We start from the raw sequence: 27,877 nt of genomic DNA on the forward strand, positions 1-27,877 counted from the left end.
CGCACCTTCTGCTTCTTCATTTCACCCCAACTTCTCTAACCTGCCCAGCATTTAGCAGAGTTACTTCCCTGGAGGTCCAGAGTCCTAGGGTTCCTCACAGCAATGCAGAGGGAGATTGGAGGCAGGAAGAGTGGAAGTCACTGGAAGTAAAGTCACACTAAATGGTAACTTCACTTCCAAATTAGCTAGTGCACAGGACTGACAATGAGGACAGAAGACTGGGGTTATGAACCCAGCTACCACTAACTGCCTATGTGACCATGCTGAGAAGTTTCTAAGCCTCTGTGAACCTTGGTTTTTCGTCTTTAAAACAGAAAGTGTGCACTACACTACTTGGGATTTTTATCAACTCTAAAAGAACCATAGTGAAAGCGAAAGTCACTAAGAATCATAGTGAAGGTGAAAGTCACTCAGTTGTGTCTGACTCTTTGCATCTCTGTGGACTGTAAGCTGCCAGGCTCCTCTGTCCGTGGAGTTCTCCAGGTAAGAATACTGGAGTGGGTACCCATTCCCTTCTCTAGGAGGTCTTCCCAACCCAGGCATTGAATCTAGGTCCCCCGCGTTGCAGGTGGATTCTTTACCATCTAAGCCACTAGGGAAACCTAAGAATCATAGACGGGAAAATATTTTGGGAAGAAAAGAAGGTAAGGAATTATTGAACTTTGGTAGTGAAGTCAGAAAGGACATCAGTTACATTCTCATCTGGAAGACTCAAAATGATCTTAGGAATAACCAACTCTGGCCAGTAGGGGTCAGTAGAAAATGACCAGAACATGAGAATTGATTGCAGGGCTTTAGCAAACAGATATAGGTACTCATGGCATCTTAAATATGGGTTTTTTTAAAAAACACTTGGATATGAGAAAACATTTGGGATAACTGTTTTTTGTTTGTTTGTTTGTTTGTTTTTTAGTGAAAAGAGGGTTAACACCACAATGTGCTTTTTGTTTTAACCTCAACCTCACACCCTCTGCAGGCAAGCGAGTCAACTAGCCAACCACCCTAAAGATCCCCTCCTCCTCATTCAGCCTGGAAAAGCTAAGTGCCACACCATTCCAAGGCCAGGAAACAAAAGCCTTTCATTTCTAACAACTGCTTAGGATGCAACCAAAAGGTGTCTGCCAGCCTACAATAATAAACCTGTTTGAGCCCAGATTCGTCCCTTCCAAACCTAAGTCTCTTGGATCACCTAACAGAATAAGATCCCTCATTCTATAAAGATCCCTTGTTCTCTTGGCTACACTTTACCAAGCTACTGTGGCTAATCAGTATGTTAGAGACTCCTTACAGGGAAGGTGCTCTTCCCTACCCTATTCACCATCCAGTTTGACTTATATCCTGTACGCCCCACCCCGCCCTCCCCTCTCCCCGCCCCAGGGAGAGTAAAGCAATGCCCAAAGGGTAGTGACTTTTTTGGGCTAAGAGGCTGTTGGGAGCCAGAGAGAAAGTAGATAAACAAGACTCCTCCAGAAGGGAAAGTCAGAAAACAATAGAAATAATGGAGGGAAGGAGGGAACACTGAGAAGCTAAGGTCTCAGCAGGCCAGCCAGAGAGAGGGTGGCGGGGGCAGTGAGCTGGAGAGGAGGCCGATCAGGAGGCAGGCAGCTGAAGCGTGACTGAGCTCTGAGGCTCTGAAGTGGATGTGAGCTGGAGCATACCTGAGCTGAGTGAGGAGATCCATTAGGGGATCATGTTGTCTGTGAGGGGACAAGAGCCTGCCCTGAGGAGCCACAGGAAGGGAAGGAAGTACACCTGAAAAAACAGACAAGCCGTGATGACAAAGTAACTCTTACCTCTATGGCCCCAGCTTTCTTTCATCTGACTGCTCTGTAATATTGGGAATAGAAGCGAACTGGGGACTTGGGGAAGACAAAGTTAAAAAGGAATGTAGAGCAGGAAGTGAGAGAGAACATTTTGACACTCATGCCCTCAGAGTCTTCGACTAGGAAATTACACAGTGCCTTCTGCAGAAGTAACGGAATTCCTGGCAACCCAAGAGCAAGCGTGAAAAATGACGTTTACAGAGAGTTCTTTGTGATCAGGATGTTATGGTCTAAAGCTATGTAGGTCAAAGTAACTCTCTTCCCAAATCTTGGAGTTATGGATTAAATTGGGCCTCAGATGAGACTGGTCCACTTTCTTCCAAATTCAGAAGCAGACATTCACTATTAAAGAAAAACATGGCTCTGGGCATAAGGAAAGGATGCAGGCACTGAGTTCTAGTTCTGAGCTTGTCATGGCCACTCCCTTCAGAAATATCTGTAAGAATCCACTACAGAGCTAGGGTCAGGGAAGAATCAAGAGTGAGATCACCTGGCCAGGGAGCCCAGCAATGGGGGTGGGGAAACCCTTCTAAAAGTGGGTCCCTTCAGCATTCTGGGCCACAGCCCCCAGGGTGTTTTTCCCTTGGAGATAACACTCCTCCACCCACCTGCCATGGTAGTCGTGAGGAATAACAAGTAGGCTGGGATGAAGAATATTTTTAACTCTGGAGTTAGAGAAATGCTGAATCATCACCATCACCATCACCATCACCATTAACTCCTACTCAAGGAGCTGGCGTTCTCTATAATCTGGGAAGTGGAGCTCTGGACCCAAGCACTGCAAGGCCAGCAGTGGTTATGCAGGGGAGCTCTGTTCCCTTGTCCCACTGTCCCAAATGTGCACCTGTGACTTTATATATGGCCCTAAGGCCCATGCAGTGTGGATTCCCAAAACAGACAGGGCAGAGAAAATACATCAACCAAGCAATAAACTTTAAGCACATAAACTTCCCTACTATCATCACTTAAATTGGAAACATAATACATTTTTATTCATTTCAGTTACTCATGTATTTATTCAATAAATATTTATTGAGTACTTACTATGGGTAAGGCCCTGTACTATGGGTGAAAGACAAAATCACAGGTGTCAATGTATGCTTTAAAAGGCACGTTAGTACGTCTCCAGTTCCCACCTCTGCTTCTCTTAATATGAACAATCATTCAGAAGGAATCAGAGTGAAAGGGCTACTTAGTCCTTTAAAATGCTGGGAGTCCTGAAGATACTGGAACTCATGGGTAAATAGGCCAAGCATTAAGAAAAGCCCCAGACAACTGAAAGCAAACAAGAAGGCAATCTTAGTTCATAGCCGAGAGCTAGAGTGCCATGAAGATGTGAGGGGATTCTGTTTTAACCAGACACATCTATTGCTTGCTTAACTGAAGAATCATCCCAGCTCTTTGAGGTGAGCCCCCAAAGGTATAGATGAAGATGCACTAAGGAATCCAATTGAAAATATAACTCAGTGGGTATAAATCATACCAACACCACAACCTCCCACTTCCAACTTGCTACACTGTTAATTTTTATCGTATTGCAGGTGACTGTTGTGAATATTGTTCAGGTGAACAAACCTTCGCTAGCAATGCAGGAAGGAATCTTTCCGACTATACCTTCTGCCCCCCACCACACACACGAAGTACATGCTTCTACAAAGGGAGGCAGTGTAGTGAAGATGTGCAAAAAAGTGTCTGGGCTTTGTGGTCAGAGACATCTAAGTTTAAAGGCTGCCCTATCTCAGTACTTATTGGATCTATCATATGGAAAAGTTACTTAAATTTTCTGAGTCTTAGTTAACTCATCCTTAACATATGCATAATAATATCTATTAAAGGGTTATTCAGGCTTCTCTGGTGGCTCAGGCAGTAAAGAATCTGCCTGCAAAGTGGGAGACCTGGGTTCGGTCCCTGGGTCAGGAAGATCCTCTAGAGGAGGAAATGGCAACCCACTCCAGTATTCTTGCCTGGAAAATACCATGGACAGAGGAGCCTGGCAGGCTACAATCCATGGAGTCCCAAAGAGTTGGACACGATTGAGTGACTAACACATACAGGTTATTTTGGAATAATGAAAACAGAGCACTTGGCTTGGATAATGACACATATAAGGTAATCAATAAATAGAGATTCCACCCCCCCCCCACCATCTTGTAACCTTCTAGAGCTTCAGCCTCTGGAATATCTACCATCTTCCTTGGTTCATTTCTTCCTAGCCTGTTTGATTTGCTCTTTCCTCTTCTCGGGCATATGTTGAACATAGTTACCCCAACTGAAGGTGTTCAGCATCTTTGATTCATTCATTAAGGAAATATTTATTAAGCACCTTCTAAGTGCAATATGCTCTAATAGGGCTGGTACCAAATATAGAGATGAATCAGATATCAACACTACCTGCAGAATTATTATAATTTAGGAGGGAAGCCAAACTTTTAGCTCAAAGTAAAGATTGATGCATAATTTAAGAAAAGCAGATAAAATGTTGTAACAACAACAACAAAATCAGAAATGATTTCCACCTGAGGCAATCAGGGAAGCCTTGTTAAAGGAAGTGCCACAAACAGGCTTCTAAGGATGGTTAGAGCTTAGATGTGTGCAGATGGGTGAAGGGCATTATCAACAGAGTGACTGTGGGAACGTGAACTTTGCTGTAAAGCAAAGGGTTTACAGAAAGAATTCCAAATAGCATCATATGTCTGGGATATGGGCTGAGTGAAGTAAAGAGGAGACAAAGCTGAAAGGCACATTGGCATCAGACCACAGGATCTTGTGGATGTTATGTGCAGACGATGGGATGTCAGTGGAGGTTTCTAAGCAGGGAAACAACATGATGTATATGACTGGAGCTCTCTCTGTTATCAGTTTTTCTATGTGAGTAACCTGGGCCTCTCCTTTCTAATGGGCTTATGGTCTCAAAGTCTACATTTCCTTCCAGTGACCCTGCCTGAAGAGAACTGTCACTATTTCCACTTCAAAGTGCATGCCACCTTTTCAGAGCCCTCTCTTAAGTTCTTTCTAGTCTGAGCCCATTGAGGGAATTTATGCTGATGTCAGAAACGATTGGCAAGATCTAAATCCAAAGAACAAGGCTTTCACAATCCAGGTTATAATTTCTGCCACTTATCCATGTTTCTATGAATAACATTATATAATCACTCATCTGCTCCCAGGAGAGTGGCTATTCAGAATTTATCATTACAGGTGTTCAGTTTTATAAAAACAGCAAGAAAACTTTCAGGCATATTAACAGACAATTCTCAAGAGGAGGCAGGAGATCATAAGTACTTTGGAGAATTAAAGGGGAAAAGATCACCCCCGCAGGAAAAAAAAAAAAAAAGCTATTTCTTAATGAGTTTCTTAAAATACAGCAAACCAGAATGAGTTCCTTATAAACCTACAAAGACAATATATCAAGCATATTCCCAACATGCCATTTATTAGAGATTATTTGTTTAGTTATCAGACCCCTTAACTAAACGATTCAGTCTGGTTTGAATGACCAACATCATCATTTCACTTATTTATCTTACGCAGGAAAATAAAAAAATGCCAGCAAAATGCAGGAGGAGGGGAGGGATGAATGTAATGTAAGCAAGGAAAAAAGCAATGGAGGAGAAGGCCGAAAACAGCACAAATGGAATAAGGAGCAATAGAATGAAGACTAAATCCATGCTGTTTGGACAGAAGACATGCTCTGCCTGAGTGAGAATGGACAGAGCAGAGTGCCAATTGTGACTGAATGAATTACCAGAGGCAATTAAATGTATTGAGGGCCCACTATAGGCTAAGTACTGAAGACACAAAGATGAGAAAGGGAAGGCTCTTGCCCTCTTTACCAACTCAAAGTTTAGATAAGGAGGCTGATAACCAAAGAAAACTGCAATACAGTGGGCTGAAACATTGTAAGAAAGAGAAGCTGCTGAAAAGCTTTAAGAGCACCAAGCAGCAGGAGAAAGAGGATCCTTGAAAGGGGCCCTATTTGTGTGCCTTTAGGTAAGTCACTGAGCCTCTCCAGACCTCACTTCTAAAAAGGGACCCTATCCGGCAGCCTCTCTCTCAAGGTTGTTTTGACATGAATTCATGGTTGGAAGTCCACTCTGAAAACTGAAAGCCTTTATGCCAACGTAAGAGAAGGCTATTTTCTCCACTTGAGCAAAGGTCTGTTCAGTGCTTACTTTGTATACTAGGTACCAATACTATAGGGTTGAGCACTGACCCCTCTCTGGCTTTCCTTGTCCCTCCACCATGCCAAGCTTTAGCACAACCAATCTGGGTTCCCACTGAAGGACCCACAAACAGACTATTTGGAAAATACCATGAAACACTCACCCACTTCCAGTTGCCTCCATGCTCGAGGTCCACAGAAGATAGCAGGGTGAGAGCCTGGCCCCCGGGGAGAGTCTCTGAGCACCCTCGGCGACCTCATCCTGGCCGCCTTTCTTTCTCCCATCTTCATCTTTTCTGCCTCTCCTCATCAGCACTTTCCTCGTCCCCTCTCCTGTCGACTTCTACCTACTACGGATACTTTTTTCTGTTGTACTCCCCTCCCCATTTGGGCATCAGTGCTTCTCCTGTTTGGGAATAGAGTCAAGTCTCCAAACTCCTGCAGGATGTCTGAGAAAGAGTGAAGAGCGACGGCGTCTCCGAGGCTGTCTTTAGAGCCCTCTCCGGAGGCCAGGACTCCTAACCCCCGCTCCCTTCCCCGTCTGTCTCCCTTCTCCCCTCCCCCACGCCCTCCTGTCCCTCACCCCTCTTTCCCTTTGATTCGGCAGATCTCTCCCTCGTTCCCTTTCTTCTCGTGGACCCTAAGCCCATTTCCCACTTCTCTTTTTGGTCTGCCACCCTTGCCACCCCGCACCCTCCCCACCCCACCCCCACCCATCTTCCTGGGTCCCACCACCCTCTTCTCGTCCTTTCCTCTCCCAGCCCCCACCTCCGCTGGCTCCGGAGCCGGCGCGAGGAGGTGACGACTGGCCAAGTTGCCCCGGGACAAGGAGCAGCTCCGGACTCTGCTCAGCAGCCGATGACGTCATGGAGTTTTGCGTATGTGATTGGCTACTTCTGGGTTTACGACGGGCGATCCTGGAGAGATTCTGCGAATTGATTTCTTTGTCCCTCTGCCTCTCAGGTTGAGTTGGGGGACTAGGCCATGGACACTGTACACTACTTCACAAAAGGGTTTAGGAAGAGAGCCGTGACTCAGGCCTTGGGCGTGTGTTGTGCCAGATGAGGGAGCAGAGTCAGTGATATAAAGTGGTGGGTGGGACTGAGGGTGGAGGAGGGAAACTTGAGAATCTGAACTCTGGATAGAAGGTAACAATCTGGGAAGGCCTGGGGCAACTTGCAGCCCCAACTATGGTCTCTTGTCTTCAGTGTTGAGGGTTTTTCCTTGAAACAGAGCTTGGGCTTTGGAAGCAGGCATTTAATTTCCAGTCTTTGTTCTTCTGTTTGTAGGACCTTGGGCAAGTCATTTCATTCTGTCTCCTCTCTGAAGTAGAAATGATAATACCAATATGCTTATTTAACTGGTTTATTTAAAGGATTAAATGGAATCTTCTAATTTTTAAACCTGTCATTGCTTTAGTAGAGAATATGGTGTAGCAGAAAGAATCCTGGATCTGAAACGAAGAGCCTTTGTTATCTTTCACGTTTCTGTATGACCTTCACCAACTCACTTTTAACCCTTGTGGGCCTCATCGTCCCCTTCTGTGAACTGGGAGAACTGGACCCGACGATCTCTAAGCTCACTGTTGGCTCTAACATTATGTGATTGACTGCTAAAGCTTAGCATCCTCCTTAGTTCACCCTTTCAAAGAAGGACTTCACTTCCTTTTTCAAGACTCTAGTTAATTTCTCCCCTTTGTGAGAAGACCACCTTCTCTTAGGTACCCCGGTGAACGTGATTTTCATAGGGGCCAGTCCTCTCTCCCATCCCCAGCAACGAAAGTACAGATCTCAAACGACAGCAGCTCACATGTAGGGCTCATCCTTGATGGAGACTCTCTCCCCAGGCTACTGGCAAGAGCAGAATTTGGAGCTGGGAACTCTGGCTCCACTCGACGAGGCCATCAGCTCCAGAGTCTGGAGCAGCCCTGACATGCTGGCCAGTCAAGGTGAGAATCCAGGCCCCCTCATCTCAATGTCCCTCAGTTCCCTCAGCCATTCTCCAATCATCTCTCACTCATGTTGCTTCCACCCCGTGTGCTCACTCCCCTCATTACCACACAACTCTTCCTCCTCTCCATCTGACATTTTAGTACTTAGTGCTACACCACCAACTTCTCTGGCACCTACTCCTCCTTCCCTTGCTCCGGTACAGAGACCTCTGTTTCCCCTACACCTTTTTCCAAAAATCAAATGATTCTGGGAGGACTGTATTATGCAGAATAAGGAGGTTCTGGAAGGACACGATTGAGGTAGAATTCTTCAAAAGGAAAGGGACAATGGGATTACTAGTCAAAAATCACTATACGGTGAGAAGTAAATGAAAGACATCCCAACCCTTCCGCTGAAATATTTAAGGAATATGTCACTTCCACATTTATTCAGCCCACCCAGTCTCTGGCTCGCTAATATCAGAGTTGCAGTTTTAGGTCTCAAGTTAGGCGATTACCTGAGGAGCATTCCAGAGAAAAGAGCACTGCCTTGCAAGTCAGGAGGATTCTAGTCCTAACTGGAACCATCCATCAGTGGCATGATCTGAAGCAATCGCTTCACCTACATTGCCTCATTGCCTCCATCTGTAAAATGAGGGAATTGGATACCATGAGCCTTAAGATCCCTGTCTGTCCTAAATTTTATGATTCTAAATGCTAAAACTGCCAGCCAGGCTCTGGGCTCCCTTCTGGAGACAGCCACCCAGAGCTGTTGGTGCTTGGTGTCAACGCTGGCAGGTCACTTTCACTCCTCAGGGCCCCCTCTGTGCCCGGAGTGCTCATTGAATATTCATTGAAAATGCAACTCTGGGGACCAAGAAAGACAGGAGAAAGCAGATAAAGTAGGGATAAGGTTAGTGCCATAGGGAGTATAGGGATTTTTAAAAATTGCTCATTTAGGGAGTGTAGGAAGTATGTTTCTTTGCTTACGAAACAGATGACATTGCTGGTTAAATAACTTAGCAGGATAGAAGAAATTGTGTGGATGTTTCAGAAATCAGAGCTGGAAGGTCAGAGCTATTGGGTCCTAGGAAGTCAGACCTGAAGATGAGGGAATCAATATTGGGAATCAGTCCATGCTGGGGGGCACATGGGACAATATTGGGTGAAGGAAGCAACTGTCACACAGGCTGAGGAGCTCATAGCTCGAACTGGTTGGAAGGCATATTTGAAATTCAAAGGCCTCATCCATATGTTATCTTATTATCTTCTTTTGTTTAACTTGACTAAGGAGAGAGGGATTAGAAACCATGTCCCTCCATCACATCAAGGGAAAACTTTAATCCATTCTTCTTTAAAATAACATCAGGATGGTGAGTTGGGTTTGTGTGTTGATTTGGGAAGTGGGTAGCACTGATACCGAGAGGAATATGTTAAGGGAGCTGATGACTAAAGGGAAGTTATTGTTGGAGGAATTGAGAAGTCTGTGTCAAAATGTTCCTGTTTTGTTTTGTTTTATCTTTTTTTGTTTGTTTATTTTGCAGTTTTATCAGCTAACTCTTGTGTAAATGAATGTGTAACCCAAGGGCCGACTTGGCCTTTTCTTCACCTTTAGTTTGGGGATTATTAGCCACAATTGCTTCTCCTGTTCTTGCTCTCATATGCAGGTGGTGGCAGGAAGGTAAAAGAGAATGACAGATTTGTATGTGTGTTTTCAAAGGTGAATGGTAGCACTCCATCAGAAAAGATACATGTGGAATGGTGTTTGTAGATTTTGGGTGCCTTTATTCCTCTCCATGTTTGTGGCCCTGTCAGTTCATTCAGCAAATATTCAACAAGTGGCTGTTTTTCTGTGCATTCAAAGCAAGAGGAAGTAAGGTCTGTCTTCCCCTACCCCCACCTTCACCCCTATTCCTTCCCCCGTGATGTGTTAAAAAGAATACAAAGACGTGAGCCTTGGATGGTTGTAATTAGATGAAGTGGACTTTAGCCCAGAAATGGGTGGAGGGGTCAGCACTGTATCTGGAAACTAACCCTCTTCTACTCCTGCAGACAGTCAGCCCTGGACATCTGATGAGACAGTGGTGGCTGGTGGCACCGTGGTGCTCAAGTGCCAAGTGAAAGACCATGAGGACTCATCCCTACAGTGGTCTAACCCTGCCCAGCAGACTCTCTACTTTGGGGAGAAGAGAGGTAGTGTCCTATGAGTTATCTCCCTCCCATGGGCTGAGGAACGGGGCTGCAGAGCTGAGAGGAGATGTCCCTGCAGTCCAGAGGCTAAGAAACATGAAGGGAAGCTATTTGGGGAATCAACAGGCCATGGGCTCCTCAACTGGTTCTAGAAAAACTTCATTATCATGGCTCTGACCCAGGTCATGCATGGTCCTGTAGGGTCCTGCCCAAACTAAAGGGCACCCCAAAGGAGCCCTAGAGACAGCTGATGACAGTGTTGCCCCAAGGTAGCCCACATATTCAATCTACTTTTCTGAGTATCTCTGAGGCTACTGAGCCCAAGGGCCTAGGAAAGGGACTGAATATCCTAAAGACTGCTCAAACTCAGGAGCAGTTTGTTTTTATTTTTTTCCCCTGCCCCAAACCATGCTAGACCCTTTCTCAGGAAAAAAAAAAAAAAAAAAAACCCTGGCTGGGACTGGAAGATAAAGATGAAAAGTGCCAGTAAAAGTCTTGCTTCCAATTCTCGCGATTTCCCCCAGCCCTTCGAGATAATCGGATTCAGCTGGTTAAGTCTACGCCGCATGAGCTCAGCATCAGCATCAGCAACGTGGCCCTGGCCGACGAGGGCGAATACACTTGCTCCATCTTCACTATGCCCGTGAGAACTGCCAAGTCCCTCGTCACCGTGCTCGGTGAGGCTCCCAAACCCCGATGTCTCCACGGCGTGCTTCCTTGCAAACAGATCTCCCTGGGTGGGCCTCTAAAGCAGCCCAGAGCCAAGCAAGTCTCCAAGCATGTTGGGAAAGTTCAGCCTGTGTTAATATTGCAATGTAATGAAATGCAAAGCGTGCTGGGTGTAATTCTCATCTTTTCTCCTTTACTTACTGTTTGCTCTGGGACAAATCTTTAACTCTATTTGAGCCTGAATTTCCTAACCTGTAACAAAAGGATACTAATGTCTGTTCCACTTACCTCTAAAGACTGTGATGAGACACAAACCTGAGAAATATGTTCAGTGTATGATTTTGATTTCCAAGACAAGTACCCTCATTGTCTGCATGCTCTCATCTTGACCCCATGTTTCAATTTCCTTCTTTGCTTCCCTGAGCCTCACTCTATGTCTGTGGCCACCCGGTTGTGCTTAGTGAATTGGGTCATGTATCAGCTCAGGTACAGTAAATCTCCCACCACTGTATCTTTTCCCTCTGGGGAGGTCTTTCCTCCTGGTCCTCAGGAGGTAGACCAAAGAGAAAGATTATTTCTCTAGCCTACCCGTCAGGAACCAAAATAGAACCCAGATATCCTAGCCCTCTGAGAGTCCATCCCAGCAGGGAGAGCTGAGGGTGCCTCTCCTTCCTATCCTGGCCACCCCCTATTCATGGCAGGAATCCCACAGAAGCCTGTAATCAGTGGCTACAAGTCATCATTACGGGAAAAGGATACAACCACCTTAAGCTGTCAGTCTTCTGGGAGCAAACCTGCAGCCCAGCTTACCTGGAGGAAGGGTGACCAAGAGCTCCATGGTAAGTTCCTCCTGCCTTGGGGGCGATAGGAGGAGGTGGTTCTGGGGCAGCAGGGAGGAAAGGGAGACAGGGGTACATGTCTGTCTGTCTGTATACGTGCACATAAGCCACGGTGTAGAAGAAGAGAAGGGAATGATAGATACTCTGTGTACACTTGTGTTTGAATGTGTGTGCGTGTGTTGGGGCCTCCGTCCTCCCTGTGTGTACATATCCATTTCACAACTCCCTAAGTCTGTCGAAGTCGAGATGCACCATCTGTATATCTGCGGTGGGGCCCACACAATCCCCGCGTGTTAGGGCCCACTCTGTCTATGTGTGTGTGCGCATGTGTCTGTTTCTGCTCTCTAGGGGAATCTACCCGAATACAGGAAGATCCCAATGGCAAAACCTTCACCGTCAGCAGCTCAGTCACCTTCCAGGTCACCCGGGAGGATGATGGCGCAGACATTGTGTGCTCTGTGAACCATGAATCTCTAAAGGGGGCTGACAGATCCACCGCTCAACGCATAGAGGTTTTATGTATGTCATGGGCTTGTGGGTGAAGAGGATCTGGTATAAGATGGGAAGTGGGGGAAAGAAAGGGCTTCCCGGGTGGCGCTGGTGGCAAAGAACCCACCTGCCAGTGCGGGAGACTAAAGAGATGCGGGTTCAATCCCTGGGTTGGGAAGATCCCCTGGAGGAGGCGACCCACTCTGTGGGGTTTCCATGGACAGAAGAGCCTGGTGGGCTACACTCCATAGGGTCGCACAGAGGCAAACACGACTGAAGTGACTTAGCACATATGCACAGAGAAAAGAAAACCGTGGGTGACTGTATATGAAGAACCAGGCACAGATAAGTAAATAGGGAAAAAAATAAGTGTGCCAGTGGTAGGCCAACAGTCAGCAAACTTTTTCCAGCAATGGTCCACATTTTACGTTTCGAGGGCCATGTGGCCTCTGTCTCAACTAATTAACTCTGTTGTTGCTGCAGGAAAATAGCCATAGATCATATGTAAATAGTGAACATAGCTGTTTTCCAATAAGAGTTTATTTACAGAAACCTGTAGCTGGAGGGATTTGGCCCAATAGGTAAATTTACTGTCTCCTGGGTTAGGCCAGTGTTATGCATCTAAATTGTAAATTATAGCAGTAACCATAGCAAATCAGGAGTCAGGAGACACAGATTCTCATCTGCCCCTCCACGACCTCCTAGCTGAGTGATGTTAGGGAACTTAACCCATTGAGCTTGGCTCTTTATTTGGTAAATGAGAAGATGGACATGGAATCACTAAGGCTTCCTCTTGGTCTAACATACTATGAGTTCAAGAAAAGAGATGGTAGGAAAACCACTCTCGCTGGCATCATTAGTCCTAGATTTTCCCCAGTATTCCCCCCGTCTGCCCCAGCTCTATGGTTTGGGAGATTCTGACCTGAAATGACCACTGCCACAATCTCTACTCCCAACCTTTCTAAGGATCCTCATCCCTTTATGGAATCTGCCTTGAAAACAGATAGGAAATTTAGCAGTTTTCAAAAAGAACTTTTCTGAGTAGATAAATCAAGGGGAAAAAAAGTAAAGCACAAAGGCAGAAGATAATGAGTTACAAAATAATGCATTTCTTGTCCTAACTCTTCTAAAGACTGGGTACTTTTCTCAAAGAACTCAGACCCTTCACCTCTTTCTTATGGAAGATCCAGGCCTGACTCCAGTGCTATTTTAATCAATTGCCAGACCCATTGCTGACACTTGAACGTGCGGTTTGGGGTGGCGTCACTGTCCATTTAGCAGATTCTCAATCTGGAAGCAGACAGCATGGATTCCAGCTGCGGTGACGGCTGACTAGCTGTCACTGTCACCAAAGCATTTAATCTCAGGGTGGCCCCTGTCTACTTCAGTGAATTTTCATAAGAATAAATGAAACACTATATAATGAAAGAACTTTGCAAACTTCAAAAGGTCTATATTGCTCTAAGTTGTTCCTCTGATTATTAGTTCTGAGTGTAAAGCCCCTGACCTTGAGCTTCTTGTCCTGGCCCCTGGCCAGCGCTGAAGAAGGCCCTCTCGTGTCTGAGTCCCAAAGACTTCTCTGTTAGGTACCAGACCATCTGGCAGTCACTCTCCAGCGATCCTTTTGGCTTCCATGTGATCAGCAGTCAGTCAACAAATGCTATACTCCAGGTACCACACTGGAGGTTTCTCTGGCTGCAGGGCCCCGGAAACCCATTCTCTCACCTGGCCTGATTCTCTTTGTCCTGTTTGATTGGACTGAAACACGTTCATTAACTGGTTGTTAAGGTTGGCTCTATCCTTAGGGGGAGCTCGGCCTCTTTATCTGTTGTTCTAAACCGGCATCTGGTTGTATTGTTCTATGCGGCCATCTGGACCCAGCCTCCTAAGCAGCCCTCCGGCATTGGTGGCAGCTGCCATTATTCCTTCCCAGAGCCATTCTATATTGTGTCAGTGCCTTTTTGTAGCCAAAATATGACCCCCATCTCTTGCTCTTTCCAAGCTCTCGCTTCATTTTTGGACCGGCCCCCTAAAAATAATGTTTTGCGTTACAGCAGTGCTTCCTGTTTAAACTGCCTTGCAGAGAGGATGGAGAGATTGTGAGCTCAATCAGTGATCAAATTCAAGTTTATTTGTTCTGTCAGAAATATGTATTAAGTCCCATCTATGTGCTAGGCACAGGTGATCCCGTGATTCCCCTTCTCAGCTCTCTGTTAAGACATCCCTCGGGTCCCTAGCAAGGACAGACATGACCCTACTTCTGCAGGGTTTCTGTACATCCAATGGCAGTAGTAGTCTTTGCTCATAGAGGCGGGGGTGGGGTGGCCTTGGTTGCACAGCCTCTTGGGCTCCTAGGCCTTCAGAGGTGGACGCTGATGTGCATAACTGAATGATTTTGAGATGGAGGCAGTCTAAATGGCATGGGAGTTTCACGTTGACACCGTTTCCTTCTCTGCAGACACACCGACAGCGAAGATAAGGCCAGACCCTCCACATCCTCGCGAGGGCCAAAAGCTGTTGCTCCACTGTGAGGGACGTGGCAATCCCGTGTAAGAGGATCCATTTCCTGGACTTTAAACACACCTCTGCACACGAAGACTTCACCTCAAGTCTTCCTGTCTCCTTCGTGCTGAGCCTCTCATTTTCCTTGACACTGTCGAACAAGGCCCATCTTCTGACTGTTTCTCCTGCAAAGCAGCAGAAGTGGGGAGGGGCTGCTCCCCAACTGAGCCCCTGAGGTTCCCGTAAGGAACCAAGCCACAGTTAGATACGAGCTTGGCAGTCTCCCTCATCCCCAGGCTGGGCCTCAAAGGGTCACCTCCCCCTCCCCCTGAGCAGCTCAGTGTCTCTGGCCCCTTGAACTGCTCAAGCCCCCATCACGCTGTCCTTGACTTCCCCATTTGCAGTTTTGTTTTCTCCTCCTTTAGCTCCCAGCCCTGCTCTTTCCTGAACACTCCGGATTTCTCTGCCTCCACAGCCCCCAGCAGTATGTGTGGGAGAAGGAGGGCAGCGTGCCACCGCTGAAGATGGCCCAGGAGAGCGCCCTGATCTTCCCCTTCCTCAACAAGAGCGACAGTGGCACCTACGGCTGCACGGCCACCAGTAACATGGGCAGCTACAAGGCTTACTACACCCTCAACGTGAATGGTGAGCCCTCCGTAGCCCTGGTCCAGCAGACCCCTTCTCCTCTCCTCTGCCTTCTGGTCCTCTGATCTTTCCGTCTTCTGATAGCCTCCCCAGATCGTGGCTGGGAGTGGTCTAGGGGGGCAACAGTCCACCACTGGAGAACCCGAGGACTTAGGCTCTGGGTCCACTCTTGGATGCGGAATAAGGAAAGATCGATGGGATGGTGGACTTTCATCTGCCTTTGTTTAGCAGCGATGACCCAGGTGATACCATCCTTCAATCTTTGCACTCACCTGGCAACAAGAATAAGAATTCTGTGTGCCCAGGCCCCAGAGTCACTCATGTGTGAGTGTAGAGACATCTGCCTTTGCAGCAGGGCTATCCTCAGAGTCACTCCTCCTGTGACTAATACAGGATGGATGCTGCTACTGCCATCTCCATTTCTGAGGATCTTTGACATGCTGTAGAGAATCCATGCAGAAAACAGAGATAAATTTGTACTACACGGAGAGATAGTTAGAATCTTTTTCTCAGATGCCATATCATCTAGAGACTAGATGATGTTCCTTCTCTGAACTTCTTCCCAAAGGTGTGAGTATAAAATTCAGCTTCAAGAAAAGTGACAGGCTAGGCCTCTTCATGGAGGTTTTTTTTGAAGAGCCCCCCAGCCCCCCCAACAACAGTGGAGGTTTCCCAGGTGGTGCTAGTGGTAAAGACCCTCCCTGCCTTTACAGGAAATGTGAGAGACGGGGATTGATTCCCTGGATAAGGAAATGGCCTCCAGTATTCTTGCCCACTCCAGTGTTCTTGTCTAGAGAATCCCATGGACGGAGGAGCCTGGCGAGCTACAGTACTTAGAGTCACAAAGGGTCGGACACAACTGGAGCAACTGACCATTCAGCACGTAGTAACACTGAGTCCCGCTCAAAACTCAGGCTTTCCTCAGAATAGGGGAGATGCGTTGTCAGGGGAACATCAGAGACTCCCTTACATGAATTGTCCGTTAAAGCAGTGTGGAGATAGCAATCAGGCCTCCCAGGAATAAGAGACCACCAGAGGTCTTGGGCCTCCAGGGGCAAACCTCAGCAACACAGGAGCTGCTCAGCACAACAAACAAAGCTATTGTAGGGTACCAGCAGCAAGGACAAGGCACTGAGCTTCTGTGTCTGCCCCCAGATCTCTCCAGACCAACTCTGATGACCATTGGCAGAGAAGGAAAGTTCCTGTGCCCTTGCGGTTGGTCTCTTGCTGATCCCGCCACTCTGTGCTAGAAGCCCAGTCCTCTCTGACTGGTCTGCTTCCAGTGCTGACACCTGGTGGTAGAGTTAGTTACTGCATCTGCCTCCAGAGAGAACTCCAAAACGGGTTGACTTCCAACTACCTGCAGTGAAATTAAGTGGAGTTATACCTAGAGACCAGAGAAGGCAATGGCACCCCACTCCAGTACTCTTGCCTGGAAAATCCCATGGATGGAGGAGCCTGGTGGGCTACAGTCCATGGGGTCGCTAAGAGTCGGACACGACTGAGCGACTTCACTTTCACTTTTCATCTCATGCATTGGAGAAGGAAATGGCAACCTACTCCAGTGTTCTTGCCTTGAGAATCCCAGGGACGAGGGAGCCTGGTGGGCTGCCGTCTATGCGGTTGCACAGAGCCGGACACGGCTAACGTAACTTAGCAATACCTAGAGACACCAACCTGTAATTAATGAACCCAGAGGTCATTTTCGCCGTGCCAATCTAGGCTTTCCTAGGGAATTTTCATTCTTACGGTCTTTGGGATAATTATCTAGAATTGATTTTTAATACAGATTATATCTCACATAACCTCACTGTGTTTCCTCCAATTTGAACCATCACACCCCCCCCCCCCATCATAAAGCTGCAGGGACCTTATTCTCCCTCCCTCCCAAGTAGAGCATAAAAACCAGAGCATAATTTTTTTTTTTCCCCCAAATAAGGTGGAGACAGGCAAGGAGCTAAAGAGCTGGCCCAGCCAAGCCAGAGGAGACATACGGTAGGAGAGGGAAAATGTACAAGCAGTCAATGAGGCATCAAGACTCAAAGTGAATCTATGAAAAATAATAATAATAATCGTAGCTCTCCCATGGGTGGGAGAGCCTTAACTACAGCTCGTATAATTTTGGACACATCAGAACTGTGTCCCAGGCATGCATGCTGTCTCCTCAGACCTGTGGGGCTCTGACTGTGCCTGCGGCTCTCCTCGGCATGCCTGGCCAAGCCTGTGCTTGGGAATCTGTCCTCTGTAGACACTGCTGTGGAGGACAGATTCTCTGTATCTGATGTCAGAGACCATCAGAACTCGGAGGAAGAAGTTCAGTCCTTGTCCTTCCCACAAACCTTTGGATGGTGGGGAAGTGAAGATGGAACCCCAGACCTCTCTGATGAGAGGAAGATTGGGTCTTGCTGGAACTCTAAACTCCCTGACAAGAAGGAACAGTTTTCTTTATACAGGGAATCACAATCCACCGTCTGTCCACAGGCCACGTGCCTATTCCTGTCTCCGACATTTTTCTCACTGCTCCTTTCCAATCTGAAATCAGGACAATGCGTGATTAGGTTGAGAAGCCCCCCTAGAAAAACCAGCTCAGAATACCAAGCAGACAGGAGGTAAGAGGGTATGGGGGATAGGGAAAAAATATCCTGATAACCCAGAAATTCAAAGAAAGACACTGACAGAGAGAGAGAGAGAGATGAGAAATGATATAGAGATCAAAGTGTGTTGATCTTCGACCAAGGTGAGGCTTCAGGTTCACGAACTCAGAAGGTTAAATGTGAGCATATCTATTTATTCTTGAATGCATTTTTTAAAACACAAACTATGTTTCAGATACCGTGTAAGAAACTAGGTATCAAGTGAGACATATCGCTTTTGCTGGATGATGCCGCTCCATTCTCTCTGTGGTGTAAGATGGTCCATGGCCTGGTCAGACACGCTGTAACGCACAGGCTCTTCCCAGATCTGACTGTGTGCTCCCTTCTCCCCCCAGACCCCAGCCCGGTGCCCTCGTCCTCCAGCACCTACCACGCCATCATTGGAGGGATCGTGGCTTTCATCGTCTTCTTGCTGCTCATCCTGCTCATCTTCCTCGGTCACTACTTGATCCGACACAAAGGTCAGAGGCACGAAGGAGCATCAGGAGGACTTGAGAGTAGATGGGGAGATCACCAGGGGCAGGCAGGGTAGGAGCGGGCTGAAGGAAGGGCCTTCGGAGTCTCAGTGGGCTGGAGTGTCCAAAACCTTCGGAGCGTCGGTGGGAGGAAGGAACACAGCCAACCTGTGATAACTGAGCACCGCCAGCCCCATAGTCAAGCCTGATCACTTGGTGATCATCCAAGTAAAGTCAAACCTTCCCACTCAGTCAGCTGCTGCTCCCATGCCGCTCTGCTTCCAGTGCCGCTTCCAGACAGAACTGCCGGAACTCTGCATCTCCCTCCTGTTTCTCCCTGCACTTTGCTCCTTTCGGTTCAGCCTCGTGTTTTTTGTCCTTTGAGCTCCTCACCCCTTAACCCCATACCATCGCTTTCCTTTTCTCTCCTCTGTTGTATCTCTTGGAGAAGGCAATGGCAGCCCACTCCAGTACTCTTACCCGGAAAATCATGGACGGAGGAGCCTGGTAGGCCGCAGTCCATGGGGTCACGAAGAGTCGGACACGACTGAGCCACTTCACTTTCACTTTTCACTTACATGCACTGGAGAAGGAAATGGCAACCCACTCCAGTGTTCTTGCCTGGAGAATCCCAGGGACGGGGAACCTGGTGGGCTGCCATCTATGGGGTTGCACAGGGTCGGGCTTGACTGAAGTGACTTAGCAGCAGCAGCAACAGCTTGTATCTCTGCCATCTCTCCCTCCCCTCTCCTCATATGCCTTCTTCTCAGATTTAACCCTCTGTTATTTCTTATAAGCTAGCTGCCTGGGTCTTAGTTGCATTGCAGCACATGAAATCTTTTTAGCTGTGGTATGTAGGATCTAGTTCCCTGACCAGGGATTGAACCCAGGCCCCCTGCATTGGGAACACAGAATCTTAACCACAGAACACCCAGGGAAATCCCTGGCCAGCAGCCTGACTCTGTGGACTCGTTAGATGCTAGCCAGATCTCAGCAGTGCTGTTGTGGAGCCGACATCGCAGCTTCCCTGTTACCACTGTATGAGCACACACGTGTGTATACACACATACACACACACATATACACACACATACACCTTTTTTTTTTTTGGCCTGTGTTATAGATGAGACTAAAAGCAAGCTTCATCAATTCTTAGTAGTGTGTTCAGGTGAGAGATATCAGCAGCAAGATGCTAATTAGGGCAGGGGGGAAGAAGAAAGCTCTAGGTAGGAGAAAGGTTACAGAAGCAAGGTGTGCGTGAGTGGGTGGGAAAGTGGACAGAGGGGCCTCCGAGATTCGGAAACTGCTCCTGAAAGAAGGAGCCTCTTCTCTCTCCCCAGGAACCTACCTGACACACGAGGCAAAAGGCTCCGACGATGCCCCAGATGCAGACACGGCCATCATCAATGCAGAAGGCGGGCAGTCGGGCGGGGACGACAAGAAGGAATATTTCATCTAGGGGCGCCCCCCCAGGGACCCCATGGGGACGTCTGGGGCCACCACCAACCTGGACTTGTACAGAGCGACCCCAGGGCCGCCCCTCCCGCTTGCTCCCCAGCCCCTCCCCCACCCCCCTGTACAGAATGTCTGCTTTGGGTGCGGTTTTGTACTCGGTTTGGAATGGGGAGGGCGGGTGGGGAGGGAGGGTTGCCCTCAGCCCTTTCCGTGGCTTCTCTGCGTTTGGGTTATTATTATTTTTGTAACAATCCCAAATCAAATCTGTTTCCAGGCTGGAGGGGCAGGGGCCCTGGGGTGAGGAAAGCAAAAAAAAAAAAAAAAAAACCCCACACACAAAAAACCTGGAGTGTTAGGAGGAGGATGAGGAGAGGGTTAGGGCAGGAAGGAGCTGGGTCAGTTTAGTGGGGGCCTCTCACCAGCCCTCCATCATGAGGGCCTCTTCCTGGATTTCTCCGGGGTTGGGGAGGTTGTGAGCAGGAGGCAGGAGGTGGCTTTTCCTCTGTAAGTCGCACACCTTGAGCTCTGCACAGAGAAGGTACCACCTGACGCCCCTCCCCACCCTAACAGGAAAGGAGTGAAAGGGGGGCAGCCCAGGAGATGTGACCTTCAGGTGGCATGCAGCCACATGGGGGCCCAGGGCTTCCCCACGTGGGAGGACGTGGGTCCCTGCAGGAAGGGCAGATCTGGAGAGAAAGGATGGCAGAGATGGCCCTCTCTGCCCCTGCGCCCCACCACCAGGCCCCGATGGTGAATGAAGCCAGGCCCTTTTCCCAGGAGCCACCCTTGGGGGATAGCAGAGCAAGGCTGCCGCTCCTTGCTCTAGCAGCTGCGGGGGAGGTGCTGCTCTGGGCCCTAAACTGCATCTGCTTCCCCGCCCAGGGGCCCCTGACTCTCTCACTGGAGCCCTGGACTGTTGCACGGCAACCACTTGTCTTAGGCCCTGCTCAGCAACTTCGCCTCCCTGTCTTGTGCTGCCCTCTCCTGTTCCCCAAGCCCGCCCGCCCTCCCTCAGCAGCCAGGCAGACAGAACAACAAAAATACTAAAAGGAGCTTCACTGCACTGAGCTGTTTCCTGCCCAAACGAAGGGAGTAGTAACGTGTGTGTCTGTGTGTGTCCGTGTGTTTGTGCACATGTGTATGTAAGTGAGAGGCAGAGGGGCTCCTGGGCAGGTGGGGGGCTGCGGGGCGTGTGGAGGAGGGCTGTGGGAGCTGACAGTCCCTAGGCAGGCTGTGCACCTCACCTGGGATGTTGCTCCTTCCTGGTATTTCCATGCCGTCCCCAGCACCCATCTGTTATGGAGAAAACAGTCCCAGGGTGTGTTTTTGCTCAGTCGTCCATCTCATCTCTCCCTGAAACACAGGGCGTTCAACCTCTGCCTCCGTTTCCCCTTCTCGGAGCCACGGAGCCAGTGCCAAAGCCTTTGCTATGCATCCCTCAGGCCTCCTGCTGGCACTGACCCTGGAATGACCGCTGTCACTTCTTGTCCCCATAGTCTATACCCGGTGCGTTGAGGGCTAGGAGCAAAACTGCCTGTCTCCTTCCCATCTCCATTCCATCCCTGCTTTTGATTTTCTGTCTTCCTTGTGGCCAAGCCAGTTGCCATGGAAACGAGGCCACGCGTCCTCCTCGCCAGCCGGCCGCCCCGCCTCAGACCCAGGGTGCCCCTTGGCACCCCTCTCACCCTCCTCCAGCATGTCCTGCTGTCCCGACAGCCCAGGGGCGTGCAAAGTGGGGGCGGCTGCAGCCAGCAGGTCTGCCCACCCCCTTCAGTTCAGGTAATACTGTCGTGAATCTTCCAGCCGCTGGTTAGGGCCCTGGGCCCCCTCCTCTTACAGCAGCAAGGCAGCCTAGGGCCCCGGGCCTGTGGGCTCCCTGCCTCCCAGCACCCGCTTTTGGGAAAATGACTTTTCCTCTTTGAGCTAAACCACTCTGTCCATATTACACAGAAGCCATATTTGTACCGGGGGGCGGGGGGAAACGGGCCGTCGTGTTGTGTGTGTCTGTCTGGGGGTGGGGGGCGGGGCAGGGAGCAGGGAGGCACCGTGTATCTTTATAATCTTTCTAACTCTCCTGTGCTGATCTCAGAGGGGCCACCCTCAATATATCTGGATTATCCGTGTCCTTCGGCTGCCTCCTTCTTGCCACTCTTGCTCCTGTTGGGATGCGTGTGTAAGGGCTGTTCTGCACCTGCTGCCTCCAGGGGTGGTGTGTGCCTTGCCAGGCCGCTCTCTCCAGGGCGTCTTGTATGGAAACGACACAACTCTTCTGTGGGAGAGAAGAGCGTCCCTTCGTGCCCTTTGGCCAGGTGCTTACATTCCAGTGGTGGGTGGGGTACCTGACTGCTCCCCACTGCCCTCTGCCAGGCCGTGCTGGAAAAAAAGGAGACCGCCAACACCATTCCAGGATCAGCTTCAACAGACCCCCAACTCCCTTTTCAATCCCCTTCATGTTGAACCTGAAGCTGAAGCTAGTGTCCCGGGAGAAAGGAGACCATCCGGGCAAGGTGACCATTCCTCTGCGCCTCTGCGTCACCTCCAGCCGCCCCCGAGTGTGCGGGGAAGAGGACTTGGCAGAATTAGCGCTATGACACCCAGCGCCTTCTTGGACAAATGAAGTAGATCACCTAACTGACCCTCTGTATCGTTCCAACTCGGATGCTCTATGAGTCACCCTTCCCCATGTCCAGACTAAGCGTCCCGCAGTGAGGAAATAAAATGCCGGGTAGGGGCGGGTGGGGGGGCAGAAGAGCAGAAGTCATGTGAGAAACGGGGTGCTGAGGGGACGGCACGCCAGAGAGCAGAAATGTCCTTTTAGGGGATCCTCCTGCAGGCTGCTGGCGAGAAATAGCTCTCCCCACCACAAGAAACTTTACATCTTGCTAAGATGCCAGGACAGTGTAGCATTTCCGGGACTTTTATATCCCCCAACAGGAGTGTGAATAGAGATTGCCCCACAGGCAACAGTCCCATTTTAAAGTATGCTATCCCATTGTCCCCCAGAGCCTTCTTTAACTTGTCACATCATGTGTTCCTCTTGGTATGGAAGATGCATTTACTGTGCCCATAGGTGGCTGGGCAAAGGCCCAATTGCTCCCTGAAGCAGCTTCATTATACAACCTCAACAGCTGCCCCCCAGCCTTCCCTCCTCTCACACCAAAACACCTAGACCCAGAGAGCAGCGCACGCTCCCAGACACCTAGCACTCAGCCCAAAACCGAGCGCTCAGATATGACACAGAGCACACAGCCATCCATAAAGATCAGTACATCCCTACAGCATGAATGATACACAAGGAGCCCCCTCCCGAACATACCGCTCGGGTTGCCGGCATCACATGGCTGCAGCCACAAGCACTACTAACACCCCCTCCCACAAACACGTCACTTTTGAACTATCTTTCCTTGGATCCGGTTCAAGGGGATGGAGAAACAGTGAGAGCCATCAGCTGCCCTTTCCCTCCAATTTCCCAGCACGTCTCTTATCACCGTCTTACACTTCACCTCTGGCCCCCTCTTCCTTCCTTGCGCTTGACGAATCCCTTTGTGCTGGAAAGCCCCCTGGCTTCTCAGCCTCCCTTTCCACCTTCAGAAAAATACCCACTTTCTGGTCCCCACCTTTTTCCTTTCCCGAGTGTGGGTCCTCACCAGCGGACTCCAATCTCAAAACAGGAAGCCCCCGGGGTCAGTTGCGGTGGGCGTGGGGTAAACACTTCCTGAATGCACTGCCCGCCCCATGGCCCTGCCCAGAGCTGATGGCCTTCATTAGTCCCTGGCGCTTATCTTGGAACCACAGCCACTGACAGAACTACCCCAGCCCATCTCTTTGCCGCCCTGCACCCAGCAGCGTCATGGGGAACTGTCTTTACCCGGTGAGTGTGGGGCTGAGCCCACAGCCCCTCCCTCTCTGCCTCCTACCACCCCTTCTGTCTGCCCCTCGGGTCTTATACCTCACTCGTTCTCTCATCTCTTATCCCTTCCCTCATTTTCCTTGTCCCCTTCTTCTCCCCGTGTCCAGGGTCCCCCTTCTTTGCTTCCTCATTCTCTCTGTCAGTTGCATCCAGACCTGTTCCTCTCTCCCAGGCCTGCCCACTCCCCGTCCCTTGCTTTCCTATGACTCTTGGCTCCTCCTGAGTTGCTCAGTCCTGTCCTCTCCCACCCTCTCCCCTGCACCCAGCTCTGGCAACCCCCACTTTCCAGCTGCCCTTCTCTCCCTACCTCCTGCCCTCAGCTCCCAGGATCCCCTTCAGAGGGATAGCTGGAAGCTCTGATTGTCCCTTTGGGGATGTCCTCCAGGTGGCTGATGACAACTCCACCAAGTTGGCCTTTAAAGAGGAAATGTGGAGTGAATTTTCAGAGGACTACTATCCAGACTATAATGAGACCGACGTGGAAGCAGCTGCGCCCTGCCACTCCTGCCCGCTGCTCGACTACTCCTCACTGCCCTTCTTCATCCTTGTCAGCGTCCTGGGCATCCTGGCTAGTGGGACCGTCCTCTACGCGCTTCTCAGACCTCTGTTCCGCTGGCAGCTCTACCAGGACAGGCCTACCCTGGTGCAGCTGGCCGTGGGCAGTGCCCTCTTCAGCATCGTGGTACCCATCCTGGCACGGGGGCTCAGTGGGGCTCTCATCACCTCCCTGTGCCACCTGGCTCAGTTGGTCGCCTATGGCTCAGCCTTTGCTCAAGCTCTGCTGGTAGGGTACCATGCCTGCCTGGGCCCCCAGCTGGGTGCAAGCCAAGTCCCAGGCCTCAGGCTGGGGATCACTGTGGGACTTTGGGGAGTGGCTGCCCTCCTGTCACTACCAGTCATGCTGGGCAGTGACACTTCCCAAGGACTCTGCATTGTGACCTTCAGCGGGAAGTGGGAAATGTTGCGGTACATACACACTGCAGCCTGCTTTGTCATCTTTGTCTTGTTGCCACTGGGTTTGTTGGGAACCAAGGGGCTGAAGATGGTGCTGGGCAGAGCGCCATACCCATGGGTTGATGGCTTGTGGGTCTGGTTCATTTTTTGGTGGCCTCAGGGCATGGCTCTGGGATTGGACTCCCTAGTGAGGTCCAGGGCCATAGTGCTGTCAACGTGTCCAGTCCAGCAGGCCCTGGACATGCTGCTGGATGTGGCAGAAGTCCTGGCAATATTGCACTGCGTGGCGACACCCCTGCTCCTTGCCTGGGTCTGCTACAAGGCCACTCACACCTCCCCACCCTCCCTGCCTCTGCCTACAACACAGACTTCTCATCTGGACACCCTTGGCGGCAAATCCTAGCTCTCTGCCCACCTGTCAACCTGAATTAAAGTCTACGCTGTTTTTTGTTATTTATTTTTATGAAGCTGGTGGTTTCTTATTTTGTCTGGGGACGTAAAGTAGAAGGAGGAGAATGGAGAGAGAGAGACATTTCACACCAGACTTTGCTGTCAGCGTCTGCTTCTCTGGCTGGCCTGGGGAGAAAGTGAATGATGTGCAAACATCCGCAGGGCACACAGATGTTCTCTTGAGGTGTGGGGTTACTGCCATCTCAAAGGGCAAGAGCAGGGGGACCAGAATTTGAGGAGAGCAGCTAAATCTTAAAAAAAACACAGGTAGAAGAGATGGCTTAGCTAGTAAAGAAAGAAGAGACGCTGCTTCAGTGAGAAAAACAGAGACGAGTGAAGATGAACTGAGAGCATGACTCCTCTCTGCCTGGCCTGTCCAGCGCCCCTCTCTGCCTTCTATATGCCTTCTGTCTTCCTGTTGGCTTTGCTTAGAGATCAGGGTGGTGGTGGGGGAGGAGTGGAGGAGAGAAGCGTCCTGGAGGACCTTACTTAGCCCCGGGAACCTAACAAGATAATTCTGAAGCCACTTCCCAGGAGTCATCTCTCTGAGGCCTGTTGCTCAGCGTAGTCCTAATCCCCACGTGTGTGTGCGTCTGTCTGTCTAAATTTGTTAGAACCCGTGTCCATATTAGATGCATGCGTGTAATAACTGATGGGCTTCCCTGGTGTCTCAGATGGTACAGAATCTGCCTGGGTTCGATTCCTGGGTCGAGAAGACTCCCTGGAGAAGGGAATGGCTACCCACTCCAGTATTCTTGCCTGGAGAATCCCGCGGACAGAGGAGCCTGGCAGACTACAGTCTATGGGATTTGCAAAGAGTCGAACACGGCGGCGTAATAACAGATGCCTATGTGTATGCGTGCCTCTCTATCAGAGTTTGACTTGCATGCTCCTGCGTGAGTGCTCTGCTCTCTCTTTCTCTCAGGCCTCCCCCTCCACCTCATTCTGCTCTCCATCCTTGTTCTCAGGGTATGGAATCAGGATTTGTAACTCACTCCTAACTCAAATGAGTTTTCTTTACTGTGAAGCATAAGATACTTGAAGAGGAAAGGCCTGATCTGGCTGGGCCATCTGCTTAGAATCCCCCAAATTTCCCTTCTAATACCTTTTAGCTCTCAAAATAAGTCATTTTCCCCACACAAATATATCCTTCTGCTTCCCCCACCGTACCCCTCTGCCCTGGGGACCTCTTCTCCACATATCCTCCCTGCTTGTCTGGATGCTTCGTCAGCATCCTGGAGGCTTTTTCTCAGTCTAGTGTAGGTGATGATAGGAAAGACCGTGAATAAGCCCCTCTCCGTAAGGGGGACAGCCTCTTTCTTATAACTGTATTTTTTAATTTATTTTTGGCTGTGCTGGGTCTCTGTTGCTGCATGGGCTTTCTCTACTTGTGGTGGGTGGGGGGCTACTCTCTAGTTGCAGCGCGCAGGTTTCTCATTGAGGCGGCTTCGCTTGTTGTGGAGCACAGGCTCTAGGGTGCTTGGGGTTCAGTAGTTGCGGTTCCCGGGCCCCAGAGCACAGACTAAATAGTTGTGGCACACAGGCTTCGTTGGTCCACTGCATGTGGGATCTTCCCAGACCAGGGATCGAACCCCTTTCTCCTGCCTTGGCAGGCAGATTCTTTGCCACCAGGGAAGCCCAAGGGAAACCAATTCTAATGGCACCAACAAATTCACCCTGTACCCGAGATGCCACACAAAAAATATATCTCTCCCTCCAACCCAATTAAACACTGGGGAGACTTGAGAAGGTACCTTACATCTATCTGAATCTAGGGATGTTGTTGTGTTAGGTGCTCAGTCGTGTCCAGCTCTTTGAGACCCCATGGACTGTAGCTTTCCAGGCTCCTCTGTCCGTGGCATTCTCCAGGCAAGAACACTGGAGTGGGTAGCCCTTCCCTTCTCCAGGGGATCTTCCCAACCCAGGGATGAACCCCAGGTCTCTTGCATTACAGGCAGATTCTTTACCTTCTGAGCCACCAGGGAAGCCCTGACTCTAGGTATGGCCTGTCACTTTTCAAAGATGGGCTATATGTGGTTTCTCCCCCCAAATCATTTCTGCTTGACTCTTTGGACTTTGGAGATAAGTAGGAGAATGCTGGAGAAGGGCAGAGATGAGTTACAGGATCCTTGGCAGGCGACTTGAAAGACAGGAGGAATTTTCCTGGGTGGGTGCAGTGACAAATCCTCTCAACCCCCCACCTCCCGTCTCTTAGCAACCACCAGATTAGCTGCTGATTGGTGCATCCTAAATTGAAAGGCGGGATTTAGGGACCAATTGAGATGCGGGAGACATACTGGAACAGAAAGAAAGGCAGAGAAAAGAGAGAAAAGAGAGATGAATTACAAACCTAAATTATGCTAAGATCTCCAGTCATAGTTTATGAATGTATCCCAGTGTTTTCTTTGTTGTAATTCCCTTCCCAGCCTATTCTCATAAATTGCACCCTCCAGCACCTGACCACTCTCTCAATCCTTCAGGCACTGGCCAACTCCCTTACAAGCTACTGGATTCGGACGCTGACCTAGTTAAGGGGGAGGAGAGGGCATTTTCAACTTGCCAAATCTTCCAGTGCCAACCTGATGCAAAGGAGGCTTAATTTAAGACCATTTGGGTTGTCTTATCTACCAACCCCCTCAGCCATGCCTCCAGGCAGAGATCCCTCCTTGCTCAGCCTGGGTAGAGAGACCCTCAGAAACTCTGCCCCTCTTACATCTTTCACAAAGGAAAGGCTGAGGCAGAAGCCTGGA

The 27,877-nt window shown here is 49.5% G+C and overlaps 2 protein-coding genes across 3 annotated transcripts in view; both read left to right on the top strand.

Moving 5' to 3' along the window:
- Window positions 1-21,936, top strand: part of CADM3 (cell adhesion molecule 3) — a 32,374-nt gene extending 10,438 nt beyond the window's left edge. Inside the window, exons 2-10 of one of the 2 annotated variants that reach the window (XM_018046350.1) lie at window positions 7,832-7,933; window positions 9,968-10,108; window positions 10,630-10,782; window positions 11,476-11,613; window positions 11,962-12,132; window positions 14,561-14,651; window positions 15,080-15,249; window positions 18,239-18,364; window positions 19,699-21,936. In XM_018046350.1, coding sequence (XP_017901839.1) covers window positions 7,832-7,933; window positions 9,968-10,108; window positions 10,630-10,782; window positions 11,476-11,613; window positions 11,962-12,132; window positions 14,561-14,651; window positions 15,080-15,249; window positions 18,239-18,364; window positions 19,699-19,817 — 1,211 coding nt within the window. In that variant the 3' untranslated portion in view covers window positions 19,818-21,936. The remainder of the gene's footprint in view (window positions 1-7,831; window positions 7,934-9,967; window positions 10,109-10,629; window positions 10,783-11,475; window positions 11,614-11,961; window positions 12,133-14,560; window positions 14,652-15,079; window positions 15,250-18,238; window positions 18,365-19,698) is intronic. The other variant, XM_018046351.1, reaches the window with a different exon arrangement.
- On the top strand, window positions 22,564-25,144 carry ACKR1 (atypical chemokine receptor 1 (Duffy blood group)). Its single transcript, XM_005677256.3, has 2 exons — window positions 22,564-23,684; window positions 24,109-25,144. The coding sequence occupies exons 1-2, from the start codon at window positions 23,664-23,666 to the stop codon at window positions 25,078-25,080; spliced, it is 993 nt and encodes a 330-aa protein (XP_005677313.2). The 5' UTR covers window positions 22,564-23,663; the 3' UTR covers window positions 25,081-25,144.

Source organism: Capra hircus, chromosome 3, assembly GCF_001704415.2.
Source record: "Capra hircus breed San Clemente chromosome 3, ASM170441v1, whole genome shotgun sequence".
Classification (NCBI taxonomy): Eukaryota; Metazoa; Chordata; class Mammalia; order Artiodactyla; family Bovidae; genus Capra; species Capra hircus.